General features: G+C 47.4%; 1 protein-coding gene across 1 annotated transcript in view; it reads right to left on the bottom strand.

Annotated features, from left to right (window-relative positions):
* The window catches only part of FER1L6 (fer-1 like family member 6), a 478,947-nt gene that overhangs the window by 212,054 nt on the left and 240,314 nt on the right, over positions 1–26,579 (bottom strand). Inside the window, 2 exon segments of the mRNA XM_063924401.1 lie at positions 20,996–21,074; positions 23,175–23,237. Of these exon segments, the coding sequence (XP_063780471.1) occupies positions 20,996–21,074; positions 23,175–23,237 (142 nt within the window).

Below are 26,579 nucleotides of genomic sequence, written 5' to 3'. Positions count from 1 at the left end.
ACAATATTGCTGGCGTTGTCCGATGCCACAAATCCACAGGAGAGTCCAATTGGGGTAAGCCATTCTGCGATGATCTTCCTCAGTTGCCGTAAGAGGTTTTCAGCTGTGTGCGTATTCTGGAAAGCGGTGATACAAAGCGTAGCCTGCCTAGGAAAGAGTTGGCGTTTGCGAGATGCTGCTACTGGTGCCGCCGCTGCTGTTCTTGCGGCGGGAGTCCATACATCTACCCAGTGGGCTGTCACAGTCATATAGTCCTGAGTCTGCCCTGCTCCACTTGTCCACATGTCCGTGGTTAAGTGGACATTGGGTACAACTGCATTTTTAGGACACTGGTGAGTCTTTTTCTGAGGTCTGTGTACATTTTCGGTATCGCCTGCCTAGAGAAATGGAACCTAGATGGTATTTGGTACCGGGGACACAGTACCTCAATCAAGTCTATAGTTGGCTCTGCAGTAATGATGGATACCGGAACCACGTTTCTCACCGCCCAGGATGCCAAGGCCTCAGTTATCCGCTTTGCAGCAGGATGACTACTGTGATATTTCATCTTCCTCGCAAAGGACTGTTGGACAGTCAATTGCTTGGTGGAAGTAGTAAAAGTGGTCTTACGACTTCCCCTCTGGGATGACCATCGACTCCCAGCAGCAACAACAGCAGCGCCAGCAGCAGTAGGCGTTACACGCAAGGATGCATCGGAGGAATCCCAGGCAGGAGAGGACTCGTCAGAATTGCCAGTGACATGGCCTGCAGGACTATTGGCATTCCTGGGGAAGGAGGAAATTGACACTGAGGGAGTTGGTGGGGTGGTTTGCGTGAGCTTGGTTACAAGAGGAAGGGATTTACTGGTCAGTGGACTGCTTCCGCTGTCGCCCAAAGTTTTTGAACTTGTCACTGACTTATGATGAATGCGCTGCAGGTGACGTATAAGGGAGGATGTTCCGAGGTGGTTAACGTCCTTACCCCTACTTATTACAGCTTGACAAAGGCAACACACGGCTTGACAAATGTTGTCCGCATTTCTGTTGAAATACTTCCACACCGAAGAGCTGATTTTTTTGGTATTTTCACCAGGCATGTCAATGGCCATATTCCTCCCACGGACAACAGGTGTCTCCCCGGGTGCCTGACTTAAACAAACCACCTCACCATCAGAATCCTCCTGGTCAATTTTCTCCCCAGCGCCTGCAACACCCATATCCTCCTCATCCTGGTGTACTTCAACACTGACATCTTCAATCTGACTATCAGGAACTGGACTGCGGGTGCTCCTTCCAGCACTTGCAGGGGGCGTGCAAATGGTGGAAGGCGCATGCTCTTCACGTCCAGTGTTGGGAAGGTCAGGCATCGCAACCGACACAATTGGACTCTCCTTGTGGATTTGTGATTTCGAAGAACGCACAGTTCATTGCTGTGCTTTTGCCAGCTTAAGTCTTTTCATTTTTCTAGCGAGAGGCTGAGTGCTTCCATCCTCATGTGAAGCTGAACTACTAGCCATGAACATAGGCCAGGGCCTCAGCCGTTCCTTGCCACTCCGTGTGGTAAATGGCATATTGGCAAGTTTACGCTTCTCCGACGACGATTTTATTTTAGATTTTTGAGTCCTTTTTTTACTGATATTTGGTGTTTTGGATTTTACATGCTCTGTACTATGACATTGGGCATCGGCCTTGGCAGACGACGTTGATGGCATTTCATCGTCTCGGCCATGACTAGTGGCAGCAGCTTCAGCACGAGGTGGAAGTGGATCTTGATCTTTCCCTATTTTTGGAACCTCAACATTTTTGTTCTCCATATTTTAATAGGCACAACTAAAAGGCACCTCAGGTAAACAATGGAGATGGATGGATACTAGTATACTTATGGATGACGAGTGACTGCTGACACAGAGGTAGCTACAGCCGTGGACTACCGTACTGCGTCTGCTAGTATAGACTGGATGATAATGATATAAAAAATATATATATCACTACTGCAGGACAGGTATATATTATATAATGACGGACCTGCTGGACACTGTCAGCAGACTCCTAAACTACTAGTATGAAGAAGATAGAAAAAAAAAACCCACCACAGGTAGGTATACAATTATGGACGAGTGACTGCCGACACAGAGGTAGCTACAGCCGTGGACTACCGTACTGCGTCTGCTAGTATAGACTGGATGATAATGATATAAAAAATATATATATATCACTACTGCAGGACAGGTACAGTATATATTATATAATGACGGACCTGCTGGACACTGTCAGCAGACTCCTAAACTACTAGTATGAAGAAGATAGAAAAAAAAAAAACCACCACAGGTAGGTATACAATTATGGACGAGCGACTGCCGACACAGAGGTAGCTACAGCCGTGGAATACCGTACTGCGTCTGCTAGTATAGACTGGATGATAATGATATAAAAAAATAAGATTTTACTCACCGGTAAATCTATTTCTCGTAGTCCGTAGTGGATGCTGGGAACTCCGAAAGGACCATGGGGAATAGCGGCTCCGCAGGAGACTGGGCACAACTAAAGAAAGCTTTGGGTCACCTGGTGTGCACTGGCTCCTCCCACTATGACCCTCCTCCAAGCCTCAGTTAGGACACTGTGCCCGGACGAGCTGACATAATAAGGAAGGATTTTGAATCCCGGGTAAGACTCATACCAGTCACACCAATCACACCGTATAACTCGTGATATTATACCCAGTTTAACAGTATGAAAACAACTGAGCCTCTCAACAGATGGCTCAACAATAACCCTTTAGTTAACAATAACTATGTACAAGTATTGCAGACAATCCGCACTTGGGATGGGCGCCCAGCATCCACTACGGACTACGAGAAATAGATTTACCGGTGAGTAAAATCTTATTTTCTCTGACGTCCTAGTGGATGCTGGGAACTCCGAAAGGACCATGGGGATTATACCAAAGCTCCCAAACGGGCGGGAGAGTGCGGATGACTCTGCAGCACCGAATGAGAGAACTCAAGGTCCTCCTCAGCCAGGGTATCAAATTTGTAGAATTTCGCAAACGTGTTTGCCCCTGACCAAGTAGCAGCTCGGCAAAGTTGTAAAGCCGAGACCCCTCGGGCAGCCGCCCAAGATGAGCCCACCTTCCTTGTGGAATGGGCTTTCACTGATTTAAGATGCGGCAGTCCAGCCGCAGAATGCGCCTGCTGAATCGTGTTACAGATCCAGCGAGCGATAGTCTGCTTAGAAGCAGGAGCACCCAGTTTGTTGGGTGCATACAGGATAAATAGCAAGTCAGTTTTCCTGACTCTAGCCGTCCTGGAAACATAAATTTTCAAGGCCCTGACTACGTCCAGTAACTTGGACTCCTCCAAGTCCCTAGTAGCCGCAGGCACCACAATAGGTTGGTTCAAGTGAAAAGCTGATACCACCTTAGGGAGAAACTGGGGACGAGTCCTCAATTCTGCCCTATCCATATGGAAAATCAGATAAAGGCTTTTACATGACAAAGCCGCCAATTCTGACACACGCCTGGCCGAAGCCAAGGCCAATAACATGACCACTTTCCACGTGAGATATTTTAGATCTACGGTTTTAAGTGGCTCAAACCAATGTGATTTTAAGAAACTCAACACCACGTTGAGATCCCAAGGTGCCACTGGAGGCACAAACGGGGGCTGAATATGCAGCACTCCCTTCACAAACGTCTGAACTTCAGGCAGTGAAGCTAGTTCTTTCTGGAAGAAAATCGACAGAGCCGAGATCTGTACCTTAATGGAGCCTAATTTCAGGCCCATAGTCACTCCTGCTTGTAGGAAGTGCAGAAATCGACCTAGTTGAAATTCCTCTGTTGGGGCCTTTTTGGCCTCACACCAAGCAACATATTTCCGCCATATGCGGTGATAATGCTTTACAGTTACATCTTTCCTGGCTTTAATCAGCGTAGGAATGACTTCCTCCGGAATGCCCTTTTCCTTCAGGATCCGGCGTTCAACCGCCATGCCATCAAACGCAGCCGCGGTAAGTCTTGGAATAGACAGGGCCCCTGCTGCAGCAGGTCCTGTCTGAGCGGCAGAGGCCATGGGTCCTCTGAGATCATCTCTTGAAGTTCCGGGTACCACGCTCGTCGTGGCCAATCCGGAACCACGAGTATTGTTCTTACTCCTCGTTTTCTTATTATTCTCAATACCTTTGGTATGAGAGGCAGAGGAGGGAACACATACACGGACTGGTACACCCACGGTGTCCCTAGAGCGTCCACAGCTATCGCCTGACGGTCCCTTGACCTGGCGCAATATCTTTTTAGCTTTTTGTTGAGGCGGGACGCCATCATGTCCACCTGTGGTTTTTCCCAACGGTTTACCAGCATCTGGAAGACTTCTGGATGAAGTCCCCACTCTCCCGGGTGGAGGTCGTGCCTGCTGAGAAAGTCTGCTTCCCAGTTGTCCACTCCCGGGATGAACACTGCTGCCAGTGCTAGTACGTGATTTTCCTCCCAACGGAGAATCCTTGTGGCTTCTGCCATTGCCATCCTGCTTCTTGTGCCGCCCTGTCGATTTACATGGGCGACTGCCGTGATGTTGTCTGATTGGATCAGTACCGGCTGGTGTAGAAGCAGGGATTTTGCCTGACTTAGGGCATTGTAAATGGCCCTTAGTTCCAGAATATTTATGTGTAGGGAAGTCTCCTGACTCGACCATAGTCCTTGGTAGCTTCTTCCCTGTGTGACTGCCCCCCAGCCTCGAAGGCTGGCATCCGTGGTCACCAGGACCCAGTCCTGTATACCGAATCTGCAGCCCTCTAGAAGATGAGCCGTCTGCAGCCACCACAGCAGAGACACCCTGGTTCTTGGAGACAGGGTTATTAAGCGATGCATCTGGAGATGCGATCCGGACCATTGGTCCAGCAGGTCCCACTGAAAGATTCTGTCCGGTTTCGGTACCACAAATAGTGTGGAATAGTAACCCCGGCCTTGTTGAAGTAGGGGCACCTTGATTATCACCTGCTGGGAATACAGCTTGTGAATTGCCGCTAGCACCGCCTCCCTGTCTGAGGGAGCAATCGGCAAGGCAGACTTTAGGAACCGGTGGGGTGGAGACGCCTCGAATTCCAGTTTGTACCCCTGAGATACTATTTGAAGGATCCAGGGATCCACCTGTGAGCGAGCCCACTGAACGCTGAAATTTTTGAGGCGGCCCCCCACCGTACCTGGCTCCGCCTGTGGAGCCCCACCGTCATGCGGCGGACTTGGAAGAAGAAGCGGGGGAGGACTTTTGCTCCTGGGAACCTGCTGTTTGCTGCAGCCTTTTTCCCCTACCTCTGCCTCTGGACAGAAAAGACCCGCCTTTTCCACGCCTGTTTTTCTGGGTCCGAAAGGACTGAACCTGATAAAACGGCGCCTTCTTAGGCTGTGAGGGAACATGGGGTAAAAATGCTGACTTCCCAGATGTTGCTGTGGAAACTAGGTCCGAGAGACCATCCCCAAATAACTCCTCACCCTTATAAGGCAAAACTTCCATGTGCCTTTTTGAATCTGCATCCTCTGTCCACTGGCGAGTCCATAAGCCTCTCCTAGCAGAAATGGACAATGCACTTATTTTAGATGCCAGCCGGCAGATTTCCCTCTGTGCATCTCTCATGTATAAGACTGAGTCTTTTATATGCTCTATGGTTAGCAGAACAGTGTCTCTGTCTAATGTGTCAATATTTTCTGACAGGGAATCTGACCACGCAGCGGCAGCACTGCACATCCATGCTGACGCAATAGCTGGTCTGAGTATAATGCCTGAGTGTGTATATACAGACTTCAGGATAGCCTCCTGCTTTCTATCAGCAGGTTCCTTAAGGGCGGCCGTATCCGGAGACGGTAGTGCCACCTTTTTAGACAAACGTGTGAGCGCTTTATCCACCCTAGGAGGTGTTTCCCAACGTGTCCTATCCTCTGGCGGGAAAGGGAACGCCATTAGTAACTACTTAGGAATTAGAGATGAGCGCCGGAAATTTTTCGGGTTTTGTGTTTTGGTTTTGGGTTCGGTTCCGCGGCCGTGTTTTGGGTTCGACCGCGTTTTGGCAAAACCTAACCGAATTTTTTTTGTCAGATTCGGGTGTGTTTTGGATTCGGGTGTTTTTTTCCAAAAAACCTGAAAAACAGCTTAAATCATAGAATTTGGGGGTCATTTTGATCCCAAAGTATTATTAACCTCAAAAACCATCATTTCCACTCATTTTCAGTCTATTCTGAATACCTCACACCTCACAATATTATTTTTAGTCCTAAAATTTGCACCGAGGTCGCTGGATGACTAAGCTCAGCGACCCTAGTGGCCGACACAAACACCTGGCCCATCTAGGAGTGGCACTGCAGTGTCACGCAGGATGTCCCTTCCAAAAAACCCTCCCCAAACAGCACATGACGCAAAGAAAAAAAGAGGCGCAATGAGTTAGCTGTGTGAGTAAGATAAGCGACCCTAGTGGCCGACACAAACACCGGGCCCATCTAGGAGTGTCACTGCAGTGTCACGCAGGATGTCCCTTCCAAAAAACCCTCCCCAAACAGCACATGACGCAAAGAAAAAAAGAGGCGCAATGAGGTAGCTGTGTGAGTAAGATAAGCGACCCTAGTGGCCGACACAAACACCGGGCCCATCTAGGAGTGGCACTGCAGTGTCACGCAGGATGGCCCTTCCAAAAAACCCTCCCCAAACAGCACATGACGCAAAGAAAAATTAAAGAAAAAAGAGGTGCAAGATGGAATTGTCCTTGGGCCCTCCCACCCACCCTTATATTGTATAAACAGGACATGCACACTTTAACCAACCCATCATTTCAGTGACAGGGTCTGCCACACGACTGTGACTGATATGACGGGTTGGTTTGGACCCCCACCAAAAAAGAAGCAATTAATCTCTCCTTGCACAAACTGGCTCTACAGAGGCAAGATGTCCACCTCATCATCATCCTCCGATATATCACCGTGTACATCCCGCTCCTCACAGATTATCAATTCGTCCCCACTGGAATCCACCATCTCAGCTCCCTGTGTACTTTGTGGAGGCAATTGCTGCTGGTCAATGTCTCCGCGGAGGAATTGATTATAATTCATTTTAATGAACATCATCTTCTCCACATTTTCTGGATGTAACCTCGTACGCCGATTGCTGACAAGGTGAGCGGCGGCACTAAACACTCTTTCGGAGTACACACTTGTGGGAGGGCAACTTAGGTAGAATAAAGCCAGTTTGTGCAAGGGCCTCCAAATTGCCTCTTTTTCCTGCCAGTATAAGTACGGACTGTGTGACGTGCCTACTTGGATGCGGTCACTCATATAATCCTCCACCATTCTTTCAATGTTGAGAGAATCATATGCAGTGACAGTAGACGACATGTCCGTAATCGTTGTCAGGTCCTTCAGTCCGGACCAGATGTCAGCATCAGCAGTCGCTCCAGACTGCCCTGCATCACCGCCAGCGGGTGGGCTCGGAATTCTGAGCCTTTTCCTCGCACCCCCAGTTGCGGGAGAATGTGAAGGAGGAGATGTTGACAGGTCGCGTTCCGCTTGACTTGACAATTTTCTCACCAGCAGGTCTTTCAACCCCAGCAGACTTGTGTCTGCCGGAAAGAGAGATCCAAGGTAGGTTTTAAATCTAGGATCGAGCACGGTGGCCAAAATGTAGTGCTCTGATTTCAACAGATTGACCACCCGTGAATCCTTGTTAAGCGAATTAAGGGCTCCATCCACAAGTCCCACATGCCTAGCGGAATCGCTCCGTGTTAGCTCCTCCTTCAATGTCTCCAGCTTCTTCTGCAAAAGCCTGATGAGGGGAATGACCTGACTCAGGCTGGCAGTGTCTGAACTGACTTCACGTGTGGCAAGTTCAAAGGGCATCAGAACCTTGCACAACGTTGAAATCATTCTCCACTGCGCTTGAGACAGGTGCATTCCACCTCCTATATCGTGCTCAATTGTATAGGCTTGAATGGCCTTTTGCTGCTCCTCCAACCTCTGAAGCATATAGAGGGTTGAATTCCACCTCGTTACCACTTCTTGCTTCAGATGATGGCAGGGCAGGTTCAGTAGTTTTTGGTGGTGCTCCAGTCTTCTGTACGTGGTGCCTGTACGCCGAAAGTGTCCCGCAATTCTTCTGGCCACCGACAGCATCTCTTGCACGCCCCTCTCGTTTTTTAAATAATTCTGCACCACCAAATTCAAGGTATGTGCAAAACATGGGACGTGCTGGAATTTGCCCATATTTAATGCACACACAATATTGCTGGCGTTGTCCGATGCCACAAATCCACAGGAGAGTCCAATTGGGGTAAGCCATTCCGCGATGATCTTCCTCAGTTGCCGTAAGAGGTTTTTAGCTGTGTGCGTATTCTGGAAAGCGGTGATACAAAGCGTAGCCTGCCTAGGAAAGAGTTGGCGTTTGCGAGATGCTGCTACTGGTGCCGCTGCTGCTGTTCTTGCGGCGGGAGTCCATACATCTACCCAGTGGGCTGTCACAGTCATATAGTCCTGACCCTGCCCTGCTCCACTTGTCCACATGTCCGTGGTTAAGTGGACATTGGGTACAGCTGCATTTTTTAGGACACTGGTGACTCTTTTTCTGAGGTCTGTGTACATTTTCAGTATCGCCTGCCTAGAGAAATGGAACCTAGATGGTATTTGGTACCGGGGACACAGTACCTCCAACAAGTCTCTAGTTGGCTCTGCAGTAATGATGGATACCGGAACCACGTTTCTCACCACCCAGGATGCCAAGGCCTCAGTTATCCGCTTTGCAGTAGGATGACTGCTGTGATATTTCATCTTCCTCGCAAAGGACTGTTGAACAGTCAATTGCTTACTGGAAGTAGTACAAGTGGGCTTACGACTTCCCCTCTGGGATGACCATCGACTCCCAGCAGCAACAACAGCAGCGCCAGCAGCAGTAGGCGTTACACGCAAGGATGCATCGGAGGAATCCCAGGCAGGAGAGGACTCGTCAGAATTGCCAGTGACATGGCCTGCAGGACTATTGGCATTCCTGGGGAAGGAGGAAATTGACACTGAGGGAGTTGGTGGGGTGGTTTGCGTGAGCTTGGTTACAAGAGGAAGGGATTTACTGGTCAGTGGACTGCTTCCGCTGTCGCCCAAAGTTTTTGAACTTGTCACTGACTTATTATGAATGCGCTGCAGGTGACGTATAAGGGAGGATGTTCCGAGGTGGTTAACGTCCTTACCCCTACTTATTACAGCTTGACAAAGGCAACACACGGCTTGACACCTGTTGTCCGCATTTCTGTTGAAATACTTCCACACCGAAGAGCTGATTTTTTTGGTATTTTCACCAGGCATGTCAGTGGCCATATTCCTCCCACGGACAACAGGTGTCTCCCCGGGTGCCTGACTTAAACAAACCACCTCACCATCAGAATCCTCCTGGTCAATTTCCTCCCCAGCGCCAGCAACACCCATATCCTCCTCATCCTGGTGTACTTCAACACTGACATCTTCAATCTGACTATCAGGAACTGGACTGCGGGTGCTCCTTCCAGCACTTGCAGGGGGCGTGCAAATGGTGGAAGGCGCATGCTCTTCACGTCCAGTGTTGGGAAGGTCAGGCATCGCAACCGACACAATTGGACTCTCCTTGTGGATTTGGGATTTCAAAGAACGCACAGTTCTTTGCGGTGCTTTTGCCAGCTTGAGTCTTTTCATTTTTCTAGCGAGAGGCTGAGTGCTTCCATCCTCATGTGAAGCTGAACCACTAGCCATGAACATAGGCCAGGGCCTCAGCCGTTCCTTGCCACTCCGTGTGGTAAATGGCATATTGGCAAGTTTACGCTTCTCCTCCGACAATTTTATTTTAGGTTTTGGAGTCCTTTTTTTACTGATATTTGGTGTTTTGGATTTGACATGCTCTGTACTATGACATTGGGCATCGGCCTTGGCAGACGACGTTGCTGGCATTTCATCGTCTCGGCCATGACTAGTGGCAGCAGCTTCAGCACGAGGTGGAAGTGGATCTTGATCTTTCCCTAATTTTGGAACCTCAACATTTTTGTTCTCCATATTTTAATAGGCACAACTAAAAGGCACCTCAGGTAAACAATGGAGATGGATGGATACTAGTATACAATTATGGATGGACTGCCGAGTGCCGACACAGAGGTAGCTACAGCCGTGAACTACCGTACTGTGTCTGCTGCTAATATAGACTGGTTGATAATGAGATGTAGTATGTATAAAGAAGAAAGAAAAAAAAAACCACGGGTAGGTGGTATACAATTATGGATGGACTGCCGAGTGCCGACACAGAGGTAGCTACAGCCATGGACTACCGTACTGTACTGTGTCTGCTGCTAATATAGACTGGATGATAATGAGATGTAGTATGTTTAAAGAAGAAAGAAAAAAAAAACCACGGGTAGGTGGTATACAATTATGGATGGACTGCCGAGTGCCGACACAGAGGTAGCTACAGCCGTGGACTACCGTACTGTACTGTGTCTGCTGCTAATATAGACTGGATGATAATGAGATGTAGTATGTATAAAGAAGAAAGAAAAAAAAACCACGGGTAGGTGGTATACAATTATGGATGGACTGCCGAGTGCCGACACAGAGGTAGCTACAGCCGTGAACTACCGTACTGTGTCTGCTGCTAATATAGACTGGTTGATAATGAAATGTAGTATGTATAAAGAAGAAAGAAAAAAAAAACCACGGGTAGGTGGTATACAATTATGGATGGACTGCCGAGTGCCGACACAGAGATAGCTACAGCCGTGGAGTACCGTACTGTACTGTGTCTGCTGCCAATATAGACTGGATGATTGAGATGTAGTATGTATAAAGAAGAAAGAAAAAAAACCACGGGTAGGTGGTATACAATTATGGATGGACTGCCGAGTGCCGACACAGAGGTTGCTACAGCCGTGGACTACCGTACTGTACTGTGTCTGCTGCTAATATAGACTGGATGATAATGAGATGTAGTATGTATAAAGAAGAAAGAAAAAAAAACCACGGGTAGGTGGTATACAATTATGGATGGACTGCCGAGTGCCGACACAGAGGTAGCTACAGCCGTGAACTACCGTACTGTGTCTGCTGCTAATATAGACTGGTTGATAATGAGATGTAGTATGTATAAAGAAGAAAGAAAAGAAAAAACACGGGTAGGTGGTATACAATTATGGATGGACTGCCGAGTGCTGACACAGAGATAGCTACAGCCGTGGACTACCGTACTGTACTGTGTCTGCTGCCAATATAGACTGGATGATAATGAGATGTAGTATGTATAAAGAAGAAAGAAAAAAAAAACCACGGGTAGGTGGTATACAATTATGGATGGACTGCCGAGTGCCGACACAGAGGTAGCTACAGCCGTGGACTACCGTACTGTACTGTGGCTGCTGCTAATATAGACTGGATGATAATGAGATGTAGTATGTATAAAGAAGAAAGAAAAAAAAAAACACGGGTAGGTGGTATACAATTATGGATGGACTGCCGAGTGCCGACACAGAGGTAGCTACAGCCGTGGACTACCGTACTGTACTGTGTCTGCTGCTAATATAGACTGGATGATAATGAGATGTAGTATGTATAAAGAAGAAAGAAAAAAAAACCACGGGTAGGTGGTATACAATTATGGATGGACTACCGAGTGCCGACACAGAGGTAGCTACAGCCGTGAACTACCGTACTGTGTCTGCTGCTAATATAGACTGGTTGATAATGAGATGTAGTATGTATAAAGAAGAAAGAAAAAAAAAACCACGGGTAGGTGGTATACAATTATGGATGGACTGCCGAGTGCCGACACAGAGATAGCTACAGCCGTGGACTACCGTACTGTACTGTGTCTGCTGCTAATATAGACTGGATGATAATGAGATGTAGTATGTATAAAGAAGAAAGAAAAAAAAAACCACGGGTAGGTGGTATACAATTATGGATGGACTGCCGAGTGCCGACACAGAGGTAGCTACAGCCGTGGACTACCGTACTGTACTGTGTCTGCTGCTAATATAGACTGGATGATAATGAGATGTAGTATGTATAAAGAAGAAAGAAAAAAAAAAACCACGGGTAGGTGGTATACAATTATGGATGGACTGCCGAGTGCCGACACAGAGGTAGCTACAGCCGTGGACTACCGTACTGTACTGTGTCTGCTGCTAATATAGACTGGATGATATTGAGATGTAGTATGTATAAAGAAGAAAGAAAAAAAAAACCACGGGTAGGTGGTATACAATTATGGATGGACTGCCGAGTGCCGACACAGAGGTAGCTACAGCCGTGAACTACCGTACTGTGTCTGCTGCTAGTATAGACTGGATGATAAATAATGATATAAAAAAATATATATATATCACTACTGCAGCCGGACAGGTATATATTATATAATGAGGGACCTGCTGGACACTGTCTGTCAGCAGAATGAGTTTTTTAATTTTTATAGAATAAAAGAACACCACACAAGTCACACGACGAGTGTACTTTTTCAGGCAGACAATCACAATATACTATACTGGTGGTCAGTGTGGTCAGGTCACTGGTCACAGTGGTCAGTGGTCAGTCACACTGGCAGTGGCACTCTGGCAGCAAAAGTGTGCACTGTTTAATATGTACTCCTGGCTCCTGCTATAACCTATAACTGCTCCCCAGTCTCCCCCACAATTAAGCTGTGTGAGCACAGTCAGATATTATACATAGATGATGCAGCACACTGGGCTGAGCACAGATATGGTATGTGAGTGTGACTGAGTCACTGTGTATTGTTTTTTTCAGGCAGAGAACAAGAACAGAACGGATTATTAAATAATAATAAATTATAAAACTGCACTGGTGGGTCAGGTCACTGGTCATCAGTCACTAGTATAACTCCTCCTAAGCTCCAGTAAGTAAATGAAGTGTCTCACTCTCACTCTCCTATCTATTTTAATTTCTAAACGGAGAGGACGCCAGCCACGTCCTCTCCCTATCAATCTCAATGCACGTGTGAAAATGGCCGCGACGCGCGGCTCCTTATATAGAATCCGAGTCTCGCGATAGAATCCGAGCCTCGCGAGAATCCGACAGCGTGATGATGACGTTCGGGCGCGCTCGGGTTAACCGAGCAAGGCGGGAAGATCCGAGTCGCTCGGACCCGTGTAAAAAAACATGAAGTTCGGGCGGGTTCGGATTCAGAGAAACCGAACCCGCTCATCTCTATTAGGAATTACCAATTTTTTATCAGGGGAAGCCCACGCTTCTTCACACACTTCATTTAATTCTTCAGATGGGGGAAAAACTACGGGTAGTTTTCTCTCCCCAAACATAATACCCTTTTTTGTGGTACCTGGATTTATATCAGAAATGTGTAACACCTCTTTCATTGCCTCAATCATGCAGTGAATGGCCTTAGTGGGCATTAAACTAGACTCATCGTCGTCGACACTGGTGTCAGTATCCGTGTCGACATCCGCGTCTGCCATCTGCGGTAGTGGGCGTTTTAGAGCCCCTGATGACCTTTGAGACGCCTGGACAGGCACGAGCTGAGAAGCCGGCTGTCCCGCATTTGGCATGTCGTCAAATTTTTTGTGTAAAGAGTCTATACGTGCACTCAATTCTTTCCATAAAACCATCCACTCAGGTGTCTGCCCCGCAGGGGGTGACATCCCTTCTATAGGCATCTGCTCCGCCTCCACATCATTATCCTCATCAAACATGTCGACACAGCCGTACCGACACACCGCACACACACAGGGAATGCTCTAACAGAGGACAGGACCCACAAAAGCCCTTTGGGGAGACAGAGTGAGAGTATGCCAGCACACACCAGAGCGCTATATAATGCAGGGACTAACTGAATTATGTCCCCTATAGCTGCTTTTATCTATATATATATATATATACTGCGCCTAAATTTAGTGCCCCCCCTCTCTTTTTTACCCTGTTCTGTATGTAGACTGCAGGGGAGAGCCAGGGAGCTTCCTTCCAGCGGAGCTGTGAGGGAGAAAATGGCGCCAGTGTGCTGAGGGAGATAGCTCCGCCCCTTTTCCGCGGACTATTCTCCCGCTTTTTTCTGGATTCTGGCAGGGGTATTTACCACATATATAGCCTCTGGGGCTATATATTGTGGTATTTTTGCCAGCCAAGGTGTTTTTATTGCTGCTCAGGGCGCCCCCCCCCAGCGCCCTGCACCCTCAGTGACCGGAGTGTGAAGTGTGTATGAGGAGCAATGGCGCACAGCTGCAGTGCTGTGTGCTACCTTGGTGAAGACTGATGTCTTCTGCCGCCGCTTTTCCGGACCTCTTCTTGCTTCTGGCTCTGTAAGGGGGACGGCGGCGCGGCTCCGGGACCGAACACCAAGGCTGGGCCTGCGGTCGATCCCTCTGGAGCTAATGGTGTCCAGTAGCCTAAGAAGCCCAAGCTGGCTGCAAGCAGGCAGGTTCGCTTCTTCTCCCCTTAGTCCCTCGCTGCAGTGAGCCTGTTGCCAGCAGGTCTCACTGAAAATAAAAAACCTAATTCTATACTTTCTTTCTAGAAGCTCAGGAGAGCCCCTAGTGTGCATCCAACCTCGGCCGGGCACAAAATCTAACTGGGGCTTGGAGGAGGGTCATAGTGGGAGGAGCCAGTGCACACCAGGTGACCTAAAGCTTTCTTTAGTTGTGCCCAGTCTCCTGCGGAGCCGCTATTCCCCATGGTCCTTTCGGAGTTCCCAGCATCCACTAGGACGTCAGAGAAATATATATATATATCACTACTGCAGGACAGGTATATATTATATAATGACGGACCTGCTGGACACTGTCAGCAGACTCCTAAACTACTAGTAGGAAGAAGATAGAAAAAAAAAAACCACCACAGGTAGGTATACAATTATGGACGAGCGACTGCCGACACAGAGGTAGCTACAGCCGTGGACTACCGTACTGCGTCTGCTAGTATAGACTGGATGATAATGATATAAAAAATATATATATATTGCAGGACAGGTATATATTATATAATGACGGACCTGCTGGACACTGTCAGCAGACTCCTAAACTACTAGTATGAAGAAGATAGAAAAAAAAAACCCACCACAGGTAGGTATACAATTATGGACGAGCACTGCCGACACAGAGGTAGCTACAGCCGTGGACTACCGTACTGCGTCTGCTAGTATAGACTGGATGATAATTATATAAAAAATATATATATATCACTACTGCAGGTATATATTATAATATAATGAATGACGGACCTGCTGGACACTGTCTGTCAGCAGAATGCGTTTATAGAATAAAAAAAAAAAACACCACACGAGTGTTTAACTTTTTCAGGCAGACAATATACTGGTGGTCACTGGTCAGTCACACTGGCAGCAAAAGTGTGCACTGTTATGTACTCCTGCTATAACTGCTCCCCAGTCTCCCCCACAATTAAGCTGTGTGAGCAGTGAGCACTCAGCACAGTCAGATATACATAGATGATATTATCATGCAGCACACTGAGGCTGAGCACAGATATGGTATGTGACTGTGTATCGTTTTTTTTCAGGCAGAGAACGGATTTTAAATAATAAATAAAACTGGTGGTCACTAGTATAACTATCAGCAAAACTCTGCACTCTGAGTACTCCTAATGCTCCCCAAAATTACTAAAATTAAATTACTAGTAAATCAAGTGTCTCACTCTCTATCTAAACGGAGAGGACGCCAGCCACGTCCTCTCCCTATCAATCTCAATGCACGTGTGAAAATGGCGGCGACGCGCGGCTCCTTATATAGAATCCGAGTCTCGCGATAGAATCCGAGCCTCGCGAGAATCCGACAGCGGGATGATGACGTTCGGGCGCGCTCGGGTTAACCGAGCAAGGCGGGAAGAACCGAGTCTGCCTCGGACCCGTGTAAAAAGGCTGAAGTTCGGGGGGGTTCGGATTCCGAGGAACCGAACCCGCTCATCTCTAGAACCTTGGTCTGTGGTATAGGTGGCCTGGGTCTGTGGTATAGGTGGCCTGGGTCTGTGGTATAGGGGGACTGGGTCTGTGGTATAGGGGGCCTGGGATTGTGGTATAGGGGGACTGGGCCTGTGGTATAGGGGGACTGAGTCTGTGGTATAGGGGGACTGGGTCTGTGGTATAGAGAACATGATTCTGTGATATAGCGGGCCTGAGTCTGTGGTATAGGGAGCCTGGGTCTGTGGTATAGAGAGCATGGTTCTGTGATATAGGAGTACCAGGTCTGAAGTATAGGAAGCCTGGGTCTGTGGTATAGGGGGCCTGGATCCCCCGCCCGTATTGATTCAGAGATGCATTAATCTAAAAGAAACGTGTGGGCTCAGTTAGAACATGCTGACGTACAGTACTGGGAGCTGATTGGCATTTCTGAATTTCCTGTACATAAAATTTATTTTTTGTTAGAGCACTCAATGAAATCACTTTACTCTGTACAGAAGCAAATATCATGCTAAGGTACAATGCACTGATGTAATGACACAATCAGCAGTGGTAGTAACAGGACATAAGCGCTTGGCCCCGGCATGACCGCAATATGCTATGAAGGATCATTGCTGCTCTTTTGCAGGCCGCACATGCCCGAATGTGGCCACAGCTAGTGATTGTTAGCAAAATGCACATATATTCCAGACTGTATGTGCATCTGCGAACTCATGAGAGCTTAGGACTTCAACGCATCACAAAGATTTCTTCGCAGCTACATAATAGGCAATTCTGGGTGGCAAATGAACAATAACATCTGTATTACGTATTAAGTCGCACACACTGCACAGTGACATCACTGCGCATCAACCTGCGAGAATTCAGAACTAGAGAGTCAATGCAGCTCTGAATCCCGTGAAGTACATGGTGATCAGATGCACAGGTGCACTGTGGACTTTCCCAATTGCTTGGCCCATGTAATGCATGCACATCGCTGGGAAATATGCGCAATTACACATATACAGATTATCTGCACCATTCAAATCCTGCGCCAGACGGTCAGCCGGAGTCAGCAATGCTTAGACTCAAGGCTAATAATTTGTATTTTATTTCATTCTGTTATAATTCTGCGTAACACTACTTTATTATCCTTCAGATTCAGAGTAATCACAGGATCTCTTGTCTAATTGGTTCCGCTACATTCGGTGTTTGTCACGCTATGAGTGGTGTTTGGTCACAGCTCAATTCTATTAGGCTGTGAAAGGAGGATTCAGTAATGAAACATTGTCTCATCGTCTGATATGTGTCCGTACTGAGAGAAATTAAATGACAAGGAAGATTCACGGCAATTGTTCAACAAAATGACTACAGTGTCCCAGAGGTAGATAGATAGATAGATAGATAGATAGATAGATAGATAGATAGATAGATAGATAGATACTGCTGCACCTGTGTATAATGCCCACATGTATATACTGTTGCACCTGTGTATAATGCCCACATGTATATACTGTTACACCTGTGTATAATGCCTACATGTACAGTATATACTGCTGCACCTGTGAATAATGTCCACATGTATATACTGCTGCACCTGTGTATACAGCCCACATGTATATACTGCTGCACCTGTGTATAATGTCCACATGTATATACTGCTGCACCTGTGTATAATGCCCACGTGGATATACTGCTGCACCTGTGTATAATGCCCACATGTATATACTGCTGCACTTGTGTATAATGCCCACGTGTATATACTGCTGCACCTGTGTATAATGCCCACATGTATATACTGCTGCACCTGTGTATATAAACCCCACATGTATATATTGCTGCACCTGTGTATAATACCCACCAATATATATACTGCTGCACCTGTGTATAATGCCCACATGTATATACTGCTGCACCTGTGTATATAAAGCCCACATGTATATATTGCTGCACCTGTGTATAATACCCACCAATATATATACTGCTGCACCTGTGTATAATGCCCACATGTATATACTGCTGCACCTGTGTATATAAAGCCCACATGTATATATTGCTGCACCTGTGTATAATGGCTACATGTATATACTGCTGCACTTGTGTATACTGCCCACATGTATATACTGCTGCACCTGTGTATAATGCCCACATGTATATACTGCTGCACCTGTGTATAATGCCCACGTGTATATACTGCTGCACTTGTGTATAATGCCCACGTGTATATACTGCTGCACCTGTGTATAATGCCCACATGTATACAGGGCCGGCAACAGAAATCTTGGGGCCCCATACAATGATATATCTGGGGGCCCCCTACACCCTCAACTCCCCCCATCGATATGTACTACATATATAAATATATGTTTGTGTTGGAAATTAATTAACTTTTAATTAATTTGTGGGTGGCCCGAAGTGCATTCAGCCAGACCCAGACCTAACCAATTTGATGCCCTAGGCAAGATTTTGTTTGGTGCCCGCTAGCACCGCCACTAGTTTCACCCCTGACACAGCACCCCTCTCCAAGCACAGCACCCATCACCCAGCACACTTTATCCTACACACAGCTCCCCCCAGCACACTTTATCCTACACACAGCTCCCCCCCAGCACACTTTATCCTACACACAGCTCTCCCCCCCAGCACAATTTATCCTACACACAGCTCTCCCCCCCAGCACACTTTATCCTACACACAGCTTCCCCCCCCAGCACACTATCCTACACACATCTCTCCCCCTAGTACACTTTATCCTACACACGGCTCTCCCCCAGCACACTTTATCCTACACACACCTCTCCCCCCCAGCACACTTTATCCTACACACAGCTCTCCCCCCCAGCACACTTTATCCTACACACATCTCTCTCCCCAGCACACTTTATCTTACACACAGCTCTCCCCCCAGCACACCTTATCCTACACACAGCTCCCCCCCAGCACACTTTATCCTACACACAGCTCTCCCCCAGCACACTTTATCCTACACATAGCTCTCCCCCCCAGCACACCTTATCCTACACACAGCTCCCCCCCAGCACACTTTATTCTACACACAGCTCTCCCCCCAGCACACTTTATCCTACACACAGCTCTGCCCCCCAGCACACCTTATCCTACACACATCTCTCCCCCCAGCACACTTTATCCTACACACAGCTCTCCCCACCAGCACACTTTATCCTACACACAGCTCTCACCCCAGGACATTTTATCGCTGGCACTGTGCACAACTTCCCTCGCCCCGCCCCCCACCACCACCACATGCAGCTCTTAACTACCTTTTTCTTTTTTTTCCACATTGATAGTCACTGTCGTCGTGGGTGTCCTCAGGGCTCTCTTTAAGTGGCAGTAGAGACAGACGTGAGGTGATGGCATCACGTCATCTCATTCCCGCCGCTGCGGTCAGCACCAGCAGCAGGGGGACTTGCGGAGGCGGGCCAAATGAGTTTGTGCAGCGCTGCTCGCCCGCCCTTTTTTTAATGTGGGAGATAGCAGGAGGGGACAACAGCGCTGTGCAGAGTATAGTGGACGGGCAAAGTGGGCTGGAGGTGCGGAGGGGGAGAAAGCATAAGGAGAGGTGCTGAACCAGCTGGAAAATCTCCTGTCCTGTTACGTCCCGCAGCCAGCCAATTATCAGTACTGCTGACATTGCCGCTTCATCGCACTGCACCTCCGCCACGTATCTCCACTGGATCCAGCAGGGTCCGGCAGCTGTGTTGCTGCCCTGCCCGCTGCATGGATCACACAGCATTCTTACGCGCTGCCTAAACATTTTGTGTGCCCCTGATGCTCGGGGCCCCCCTGATCCTCGGGGCCCCATACGGGTGTCCCCTTTGACCCCCCCTGTCGCCGGGCCTGGATGTATATACTGCTGCACCTGTGTATATAAACCCCACATGTATATATTGCTGCACCTGTGTATAATACCCACCAATAAATATATTGCTGCACCTGTGTATAATGCCCACATGTATATACTGCTGCACCTGTGTATATAAACCCAACATGTATATATTGCTGCACCTGTGCATAATGGCTACATGTATATACTGCTGCACTTGTGTATACTGCCCACATGTATATACTGCTGCACCTGTGTATAATGCCCACATGTATATACTGCTGCACCTGTGTATAATGCCCACGTGTATATACTGCTGCACCTGTGTATAATGCCCACATGTATATACTGCTGCACTTGTGTATAATGCCCACGTGTATATACTGCTGCACCTGTGTATAATGCCCACATGTATATACTGCTGCACCTGTGTATATAAACCCCACATGTATATATTGCTGCACCTGTGCATAATGTCTACATGTATATACTGCTGCACCTGTGTATAATGCCCACATGTATATACTGCTGCACCTGTGTATAATACCCACGTGTATATACTGCTGCACCTGTGTATAATGCCCACATGTATATACTGCTGCACTTGTGTATAATGCCCACGTGTATATACTGCTGCACCTGTGTATAATGCCCACATGTATATACTGCTGCACCTGTGTATAATGCCCACATGTATATACTGCTGCACTTGTGTATAATGCCCACATGTATATACTGATGCACCTGTGTATAATGCCCACATGTATATACTGCTGCACCTGTGTATAATGCCCACATGTATATACTGCTGCACCTGTGTATAATGCCCACATGTATATACTGCTGCACTTGTGTATAATGCCCACATGTATATACTGCTGCACCTGTGTATAATGCCCACATGTATATACTGCTGCACCTGTGTATAATGCCCACATGTATATACTGCTGCACCTGTGTATAATGCCCACATGTATATACTGCTGCACTTGTGTATAATGCCCACATGTATATACTGCTGCACCTGTGTATAATGCCCACATGTATATACTGCTGCACCTGTGTATAATGCCCACATGTATATACTGCTGCACCTGTGTATAATGCCCACATGTATATACTGCTGCACCTGTGTATAATGCCCACATGTACCCTTTGGCTCATATATTGTGTGTAAATCTGGCTCTGGTACTAGTCAGTGCCTCCTGAGCCATTTAGCTCACCGCAGGTCCCTGCTGAGATAAGCCAGATACACACAAATGTTGTTACGTAATAGATTTATGGATTACCTGGTTCATTGTAAACAGTGCCCAAATCAACTCTAAATGATCCAATTAATATACTTCCTATTAGCTTGTTGTGCATAACCTGCATGTAGGAAAAAAAACAGACATAATTAAAACAATTACCCACCAAGACCAGAAATCCCCATCCCCACACTTGCAGACATAAGACTGCATTAAGGTGTCACTCTTCTCATGCCTCATCTAAACAGCAGATATTCTGTCAAAGCATAATACAATATATGTTTCATATTCTCTCCAACTTTATTTAAACTGGATTGGGAATCATTAATGTTTTTCTACTAAAATAACCTACTATACAGTATCTAATATCACTGTGTTCCATAGGCTGGCTCTTGCTGCAGCTGTAACTACTGTCTCTCACAACAATTCTCAGGTTTTCCGGGGAAAGCTTTATACCCTGATCCGCAGGGACGGTTATCACTGAGGAGGCAGCCTGTGTTCTGTCTCCCCTATAACTGGGGCCATGTACTGAGTAGCACCCTGCCAGTGTCTACTGAGCATGGGCAGGTCTCCGGGAAAATGGTGCTGGCACCATTTTTTCATTATTTTCTGTTGCTCTGGCGCAGAGGTACAGCAAGTATAGTTTATGGATGAAGAGTGTGGCCACACCCATTATCGATGTACCAATGCTGAGCCAGACTGTGCATGGAAGAGCCCTTACCCATATCTCCCAACATTTTAAAGGGAGAAATAGAGGAAAGGGGGTGTGGCCTATGGGTAAGGGGCGTGGCTTCACAGGAGGGCACGGCGATAGTGAGCCATGGCCCCTTTCTTGTCACTAAGGGGTCATACCCCGCGGTCTGCGAGCCGCTGGCATGCCCCCTCTCCCTTTGTCACATGTAAATAGACACTGTGCACATGCGCACAACGTCTATTCTCTGCTGCTCTGCTAAGCAGGGCAGCAGTGACAGGAGCCTCCCAAATGCCCCCCTCCCCCCACCGCGGGACACTGCGGTCCGCAGGTGGCACAGCAGGACAGTCCCAAAAAAACGGGACTGTTCCGCGAAAATCAGGACAGTTGGGAGGTATGCCTTACCTAGGATGCTTTAGTCTACCGAGGTCATAACAGGTTAAAACTCTTAGTGCTTTGAGGGGTTATTCAGAGTTGTTAGTAAATGGGCAAAACCATGTGCACTGCAGGTGTGGCAGATGTAACATGTGCAGAGAGAGTTAGATTTGGGTGGGTTATATTGTTTCTGTGCAGGGTAAATACTGGCTGCTTTATTTTTACACTGCAATTTAGATTTCAGCTTGAACACACCCCACCCAAATCTAACTCTCTCTGCACGTTATATCATACCTCCCAACATTATGATTTCTGATGGAGTGACTTATTGCGCAGCAAAGAAAAGGGGCGTGGCCTAATGAAAGGGGGCATGGTTTCATGTGGATCACGCAATGGCGAGTCACGCCCCCAATTTTTAATCACAGTGGGGGCACGGCCAGCGCTCTGTGAGCTGCTGGCCGTGCCCCCAGTCCCTCTCCCTCACTGGAATAGACGCTGTGCGCATGCGCACAGCGTCTATTCACCGCTGCTCTGCTCTGAACTGAGCAGCAAGTGCTAGGGAGCTTCCCAACTGCCCCCCCTCCACTGCAAATCGGGACAGTTGGGAGGTAGGTTATATCTCCCCCACCTGCAGTGCACATGGTTTTGCCCAGTTGCTTGCCTTTTAGCTTTGCTAACAAACCTGAATAAGGACCTTGATGCAGAGCTGAACACAGGTCAGCTATCATTTCTTCCACATAGTGTGCAGACTGTAGACATTTTTAGTGTAGATCTAATAATCCACACCCACTCATTCACTGTGATTATTATCAGTGCACAATTGCTACAGACTTTTCTCCTATGCAAAAGACGTGTCTGCAATTTTGTCAACTTACTTATTTTGTCAGTATTACCTAAGTGAGTACTCCCTACAACAGTCCAGTTACACCACGTCAGGTGCAAGGGGAGCTGGGAATGAAATCACTGTGCACTGCCTGTAATTACACACTCTTGATGCCGCAGCGTGCACACTGCGAAATGAGTTTGATACATTTTGCAGATGGGAGAGCATAAACTGAGCCTCAGACACTAGTGTGCAGGTGGGCCAGGTTTAAAGAGAGCCATAGCTGACTTTGTTCCTTGAAATGCTTGTGTCCGTCGCCACGCCATACTTACAGACAGTCGTATGATCTTGTCAAAAAGCTGTTCTTGAGGCCCAACAAAGTCGAAAACAAAGTACTGTCAATAAAATACAAATATACATTACAGGACGCCATCACTTTGCCACCAAGCGCTATATAATCTATACATGCAATAATAAAACTGTAAGGTTTGTGTTTGTACATAGCATATTTTTAGAAATATACTTCTAGGGACTGTTTATGAACAATGGAGACAAAAGAAAATTTGGATTTTTTTGTCTGTCTGGTCGTTCCGGCATCATGCAAAAACTACTGTATGAATTTGGATGCCGTTTCACTATTGTATAGCTTAGTGACAAAGAAACTGAGATATGTATGATCTCAATGTGACAGCAGGGCGAGAAGCAATAAAGGAAAAAACAGATGCCGACTGCGCGTGCAGTGTGCAGGCTCCTCAGGTCCAAGGTAACTCTCTCTCTCTCTCTCTCTCTCTCTCTCTCTCTCTCTCTTTCTTTCTCTCTATATATATACATATACATATATTGCACACGCAGAATGCATAAAAATTTTTAAGTATGCATATATAAATACATAGTTATTTATAGATATACAATTTCTATTTCGCATGAAAATCCAGCTATATATCAATCATTAATCAGGCAGGTTATCTTGACTCATGAAGTTTCAGTTTACATATCAATCCAGAAGATGGCGCACCAAGACCAATACTACACGCAACGTTACGCACAATGGCCCTCATTCCGAGTTGATCGGTCGCAAGGCGAATTTAGCAGAGTTACACACGCTAAGCCGCCGCCTACTGGGAGTGTATCTTAGCATCTTAAAATTGCGACCGATGTATTCGCAATATTGCGCTCACAAACTACTTAGCAGTTTTAGAGTAGCTCCAGACTTACTCTGCCTGTGCGATCAGTTCAGTGCTTGTCGTTCCTGGTTTGACGTCACAAACACACCCAGCGTTCGCCCAACCACTCCCCCGTTTCTCCGGCCACTCCTGCGTTTTTTCCGGAAACGGTAGCGTTTTCAGCCACACTCCCATAAAACGGCCTGTTTCCGCCCAGTAACACCCATTTCCTGTCAATCACATTACGATCGCCGGAGCGATGAAAAAGCCGTGAGTAAAAATACTATCTTCATAGCAAAGATACTTGGCGCAGTCGCAGTGCGAATATTGCGCATGCGCACTAAGCGGAATTTCACTGCGATGCGATGAAAAATACCGAGCGAACGACTCGGAATGAGGGCCAATGTGAATTGTTATAGTCACAGGGGCAATCGTTCACAGCTGCAGACATAGATCTCTGGACCAGCTGCTTCTCCCATGGACAGCTTTACGTGGCTTGCTCACAAGTTAGTGCCCTAAGCATCTTTTTGTGTTAATTCTTGAAGAAAACACTGCAACTTTTGTTCACAAAGAAATTTTGTAATCAATGTGTACAATATAAAATATACATCAAAATATTAGATGGCACTACTGTCTGTGTAAAATTAGTTCCACTGAGCAGAAACAGACACCTACACAAGCAAAGCCGCAGGCAAACGCTTGTATATTTCTAATACCTGAATAGAATTTATACAATAATCATTTTAGAGCTATAAAATAGTTAATTGTATTCATTAGGATCACTGCTATAACTCCTACATTGCACAGTATAGCTAGACTATTATTATTATTATTATTATCCTTTATTTATATGGCGCCACAAGGGTTCCGCAGCGCCCAATTACAGAGTACATAAACAAATAACAAAACAGGAAAACAGCAACTTACAGTTGATGACAGTATAGGAGAAGTACTGGGTAAATAAACATAGTTACATCAGCAGATGACACTGGAATAAGTATCAGGTGGCAGAAGCAGGCCCGGCGACAGGGGGGGTCAAAGGGGACACCCGTATGGGGCCCCGAGGATCAGGGGGGCCCCGAGCATCAGGGGCACACAAAATGTTTAGGCAGCGCGTAAGAATGCTGTGTGATCCATGCAGCGGGCAGGGCAGCAACACAGCTGCCGGACCCTGCTGGATCCAGTGGAGATACGTGGCGGAGGTGCAGTGCGATGAAGCGGCAATGTCAGCAGTACTGATAATTGGCTGGCTGCGGGACGTAACAGGACAGGAGATTTTCCAGCTGGTTCAGCACCTCTCCTTATGCTTTCTCCCCCTCCGCACCTCCAGCCCACTTTGCCCGTCCACTATACTCTGCACAGCGCTGTTGTCCCCTCCTGCTATCTCCCACATTAAAAAAAGGGCGGGCGAGCAGCGCTGCACAAACTCATTTGGCCCGCCTCCGCAAGTCCCCCTGCTGCTGGTGCTGACCGCAGCGGCGGGAATGAGACGACGTGATGCCATCACCTCACGTCTGTCTCTACTGCCACTTAAAGAGAGCCCTGAGGACACCCACGACGACAGTGACTATCAATGTGGAAAAAAAAGAAAAAGGTAGTTAAGAGCTGCATGTGGTGGTGGTGGGGGGCGGGGCGAGGGAAGTTGTGCACAGTGCCAGCGATAAAATGTCCTGGGGTGAGAGCTGTGTGTAGGATAAAGTGTGCTGGTGGGGAGAGCTGTGTGTAGGATAAAGTGTGCTGGGGGGAGAGATGTGTGTAGGATAAGGTGTGCTGGGGGGCAGAGCTGTGTGTAGGATAAAGTGTGCTGGGGGGAGAGCTGTGTGTAGAATAAAGTGTGCTGGGGGGGGAGCTGTGTGTAGGATAAGGTGTGCTGGGGGGGAGAGCTATGTGTAGGATAAAGTGTGCTGGGGGAGAGCTGTGTGTAGGATAAAGTGTGCTGGGGGGGAGCTGTGTGTAGGATAAGGTGTGCTGGGGGGAGAGCTGTGTGTAAGATAAAGTGTGCTGGGGGGAGAGATGTGTGTAGGATAAAGTGTGCTGGGGGGGAGAGCTGTGTGTAGGATAAAGTGTGCTGGGGGGGAGAGGTGTGTGTAGGATAAAGTGTGCTGGGGGAGAGCCGTGTGTAGGATAAAGTGTACTAGGGGGAGAGATGTGTGTAGGATAGTGTGCTGGGGGGGGAAAGCTGTGTGTAGGATAAAGTGTGCTGGGGGGGAGAGCTGTGTGTAGGATAAATTGTGCTGGGGGGGAGAGCTGTGTGTAGGATAAAGTGTGCTGGGGGGGGAGCTGTGTGTAGGGTAAAGTGTGCTGGGGGGAGCTGTGTGTAGGATAAAGTGTGCTGGGTGATGGGTGCTGTGCTTGGAGAGGGGTGCTGTGTCAGGGGTGAAACTAGTGGCGGTGCTAGCGGGCACCAAACAAAATCTTGCCTAGGGCATCAAATTGGTTAGGTCTGGCTGAATGCACTTCGGGCCACCCACAAATTAATTAAAAGTTAATTAATTTCCAACACAAACATATATTTATATATGTAGTACATATCGATGGGGGGAGTTGAGGGTGTAGGGGGCCCCCAGATATATC

The sequence above is a fragment of the Pseudophryne corroboree genome, chromosome 5 (genome assembly GCF_028390025.1).
Source record: "Pseudophryne corroboree isolate aPseCor3 chromosome 5, aPseCor3.hap2, whole genome shotgun sequence".
NCBI classification, from domain to species: domain Eukaryota; kingdom Metazoa; phylum Chordata; class Amphibia; order Anura; family Myobatrachidae; genus Pseudophryne; species Pseudophryne corroboree.
Note: the sequence above shows the minus strand (reverse complement) of the source record. Positions and strands in the feature narration are given on the sequence as shown.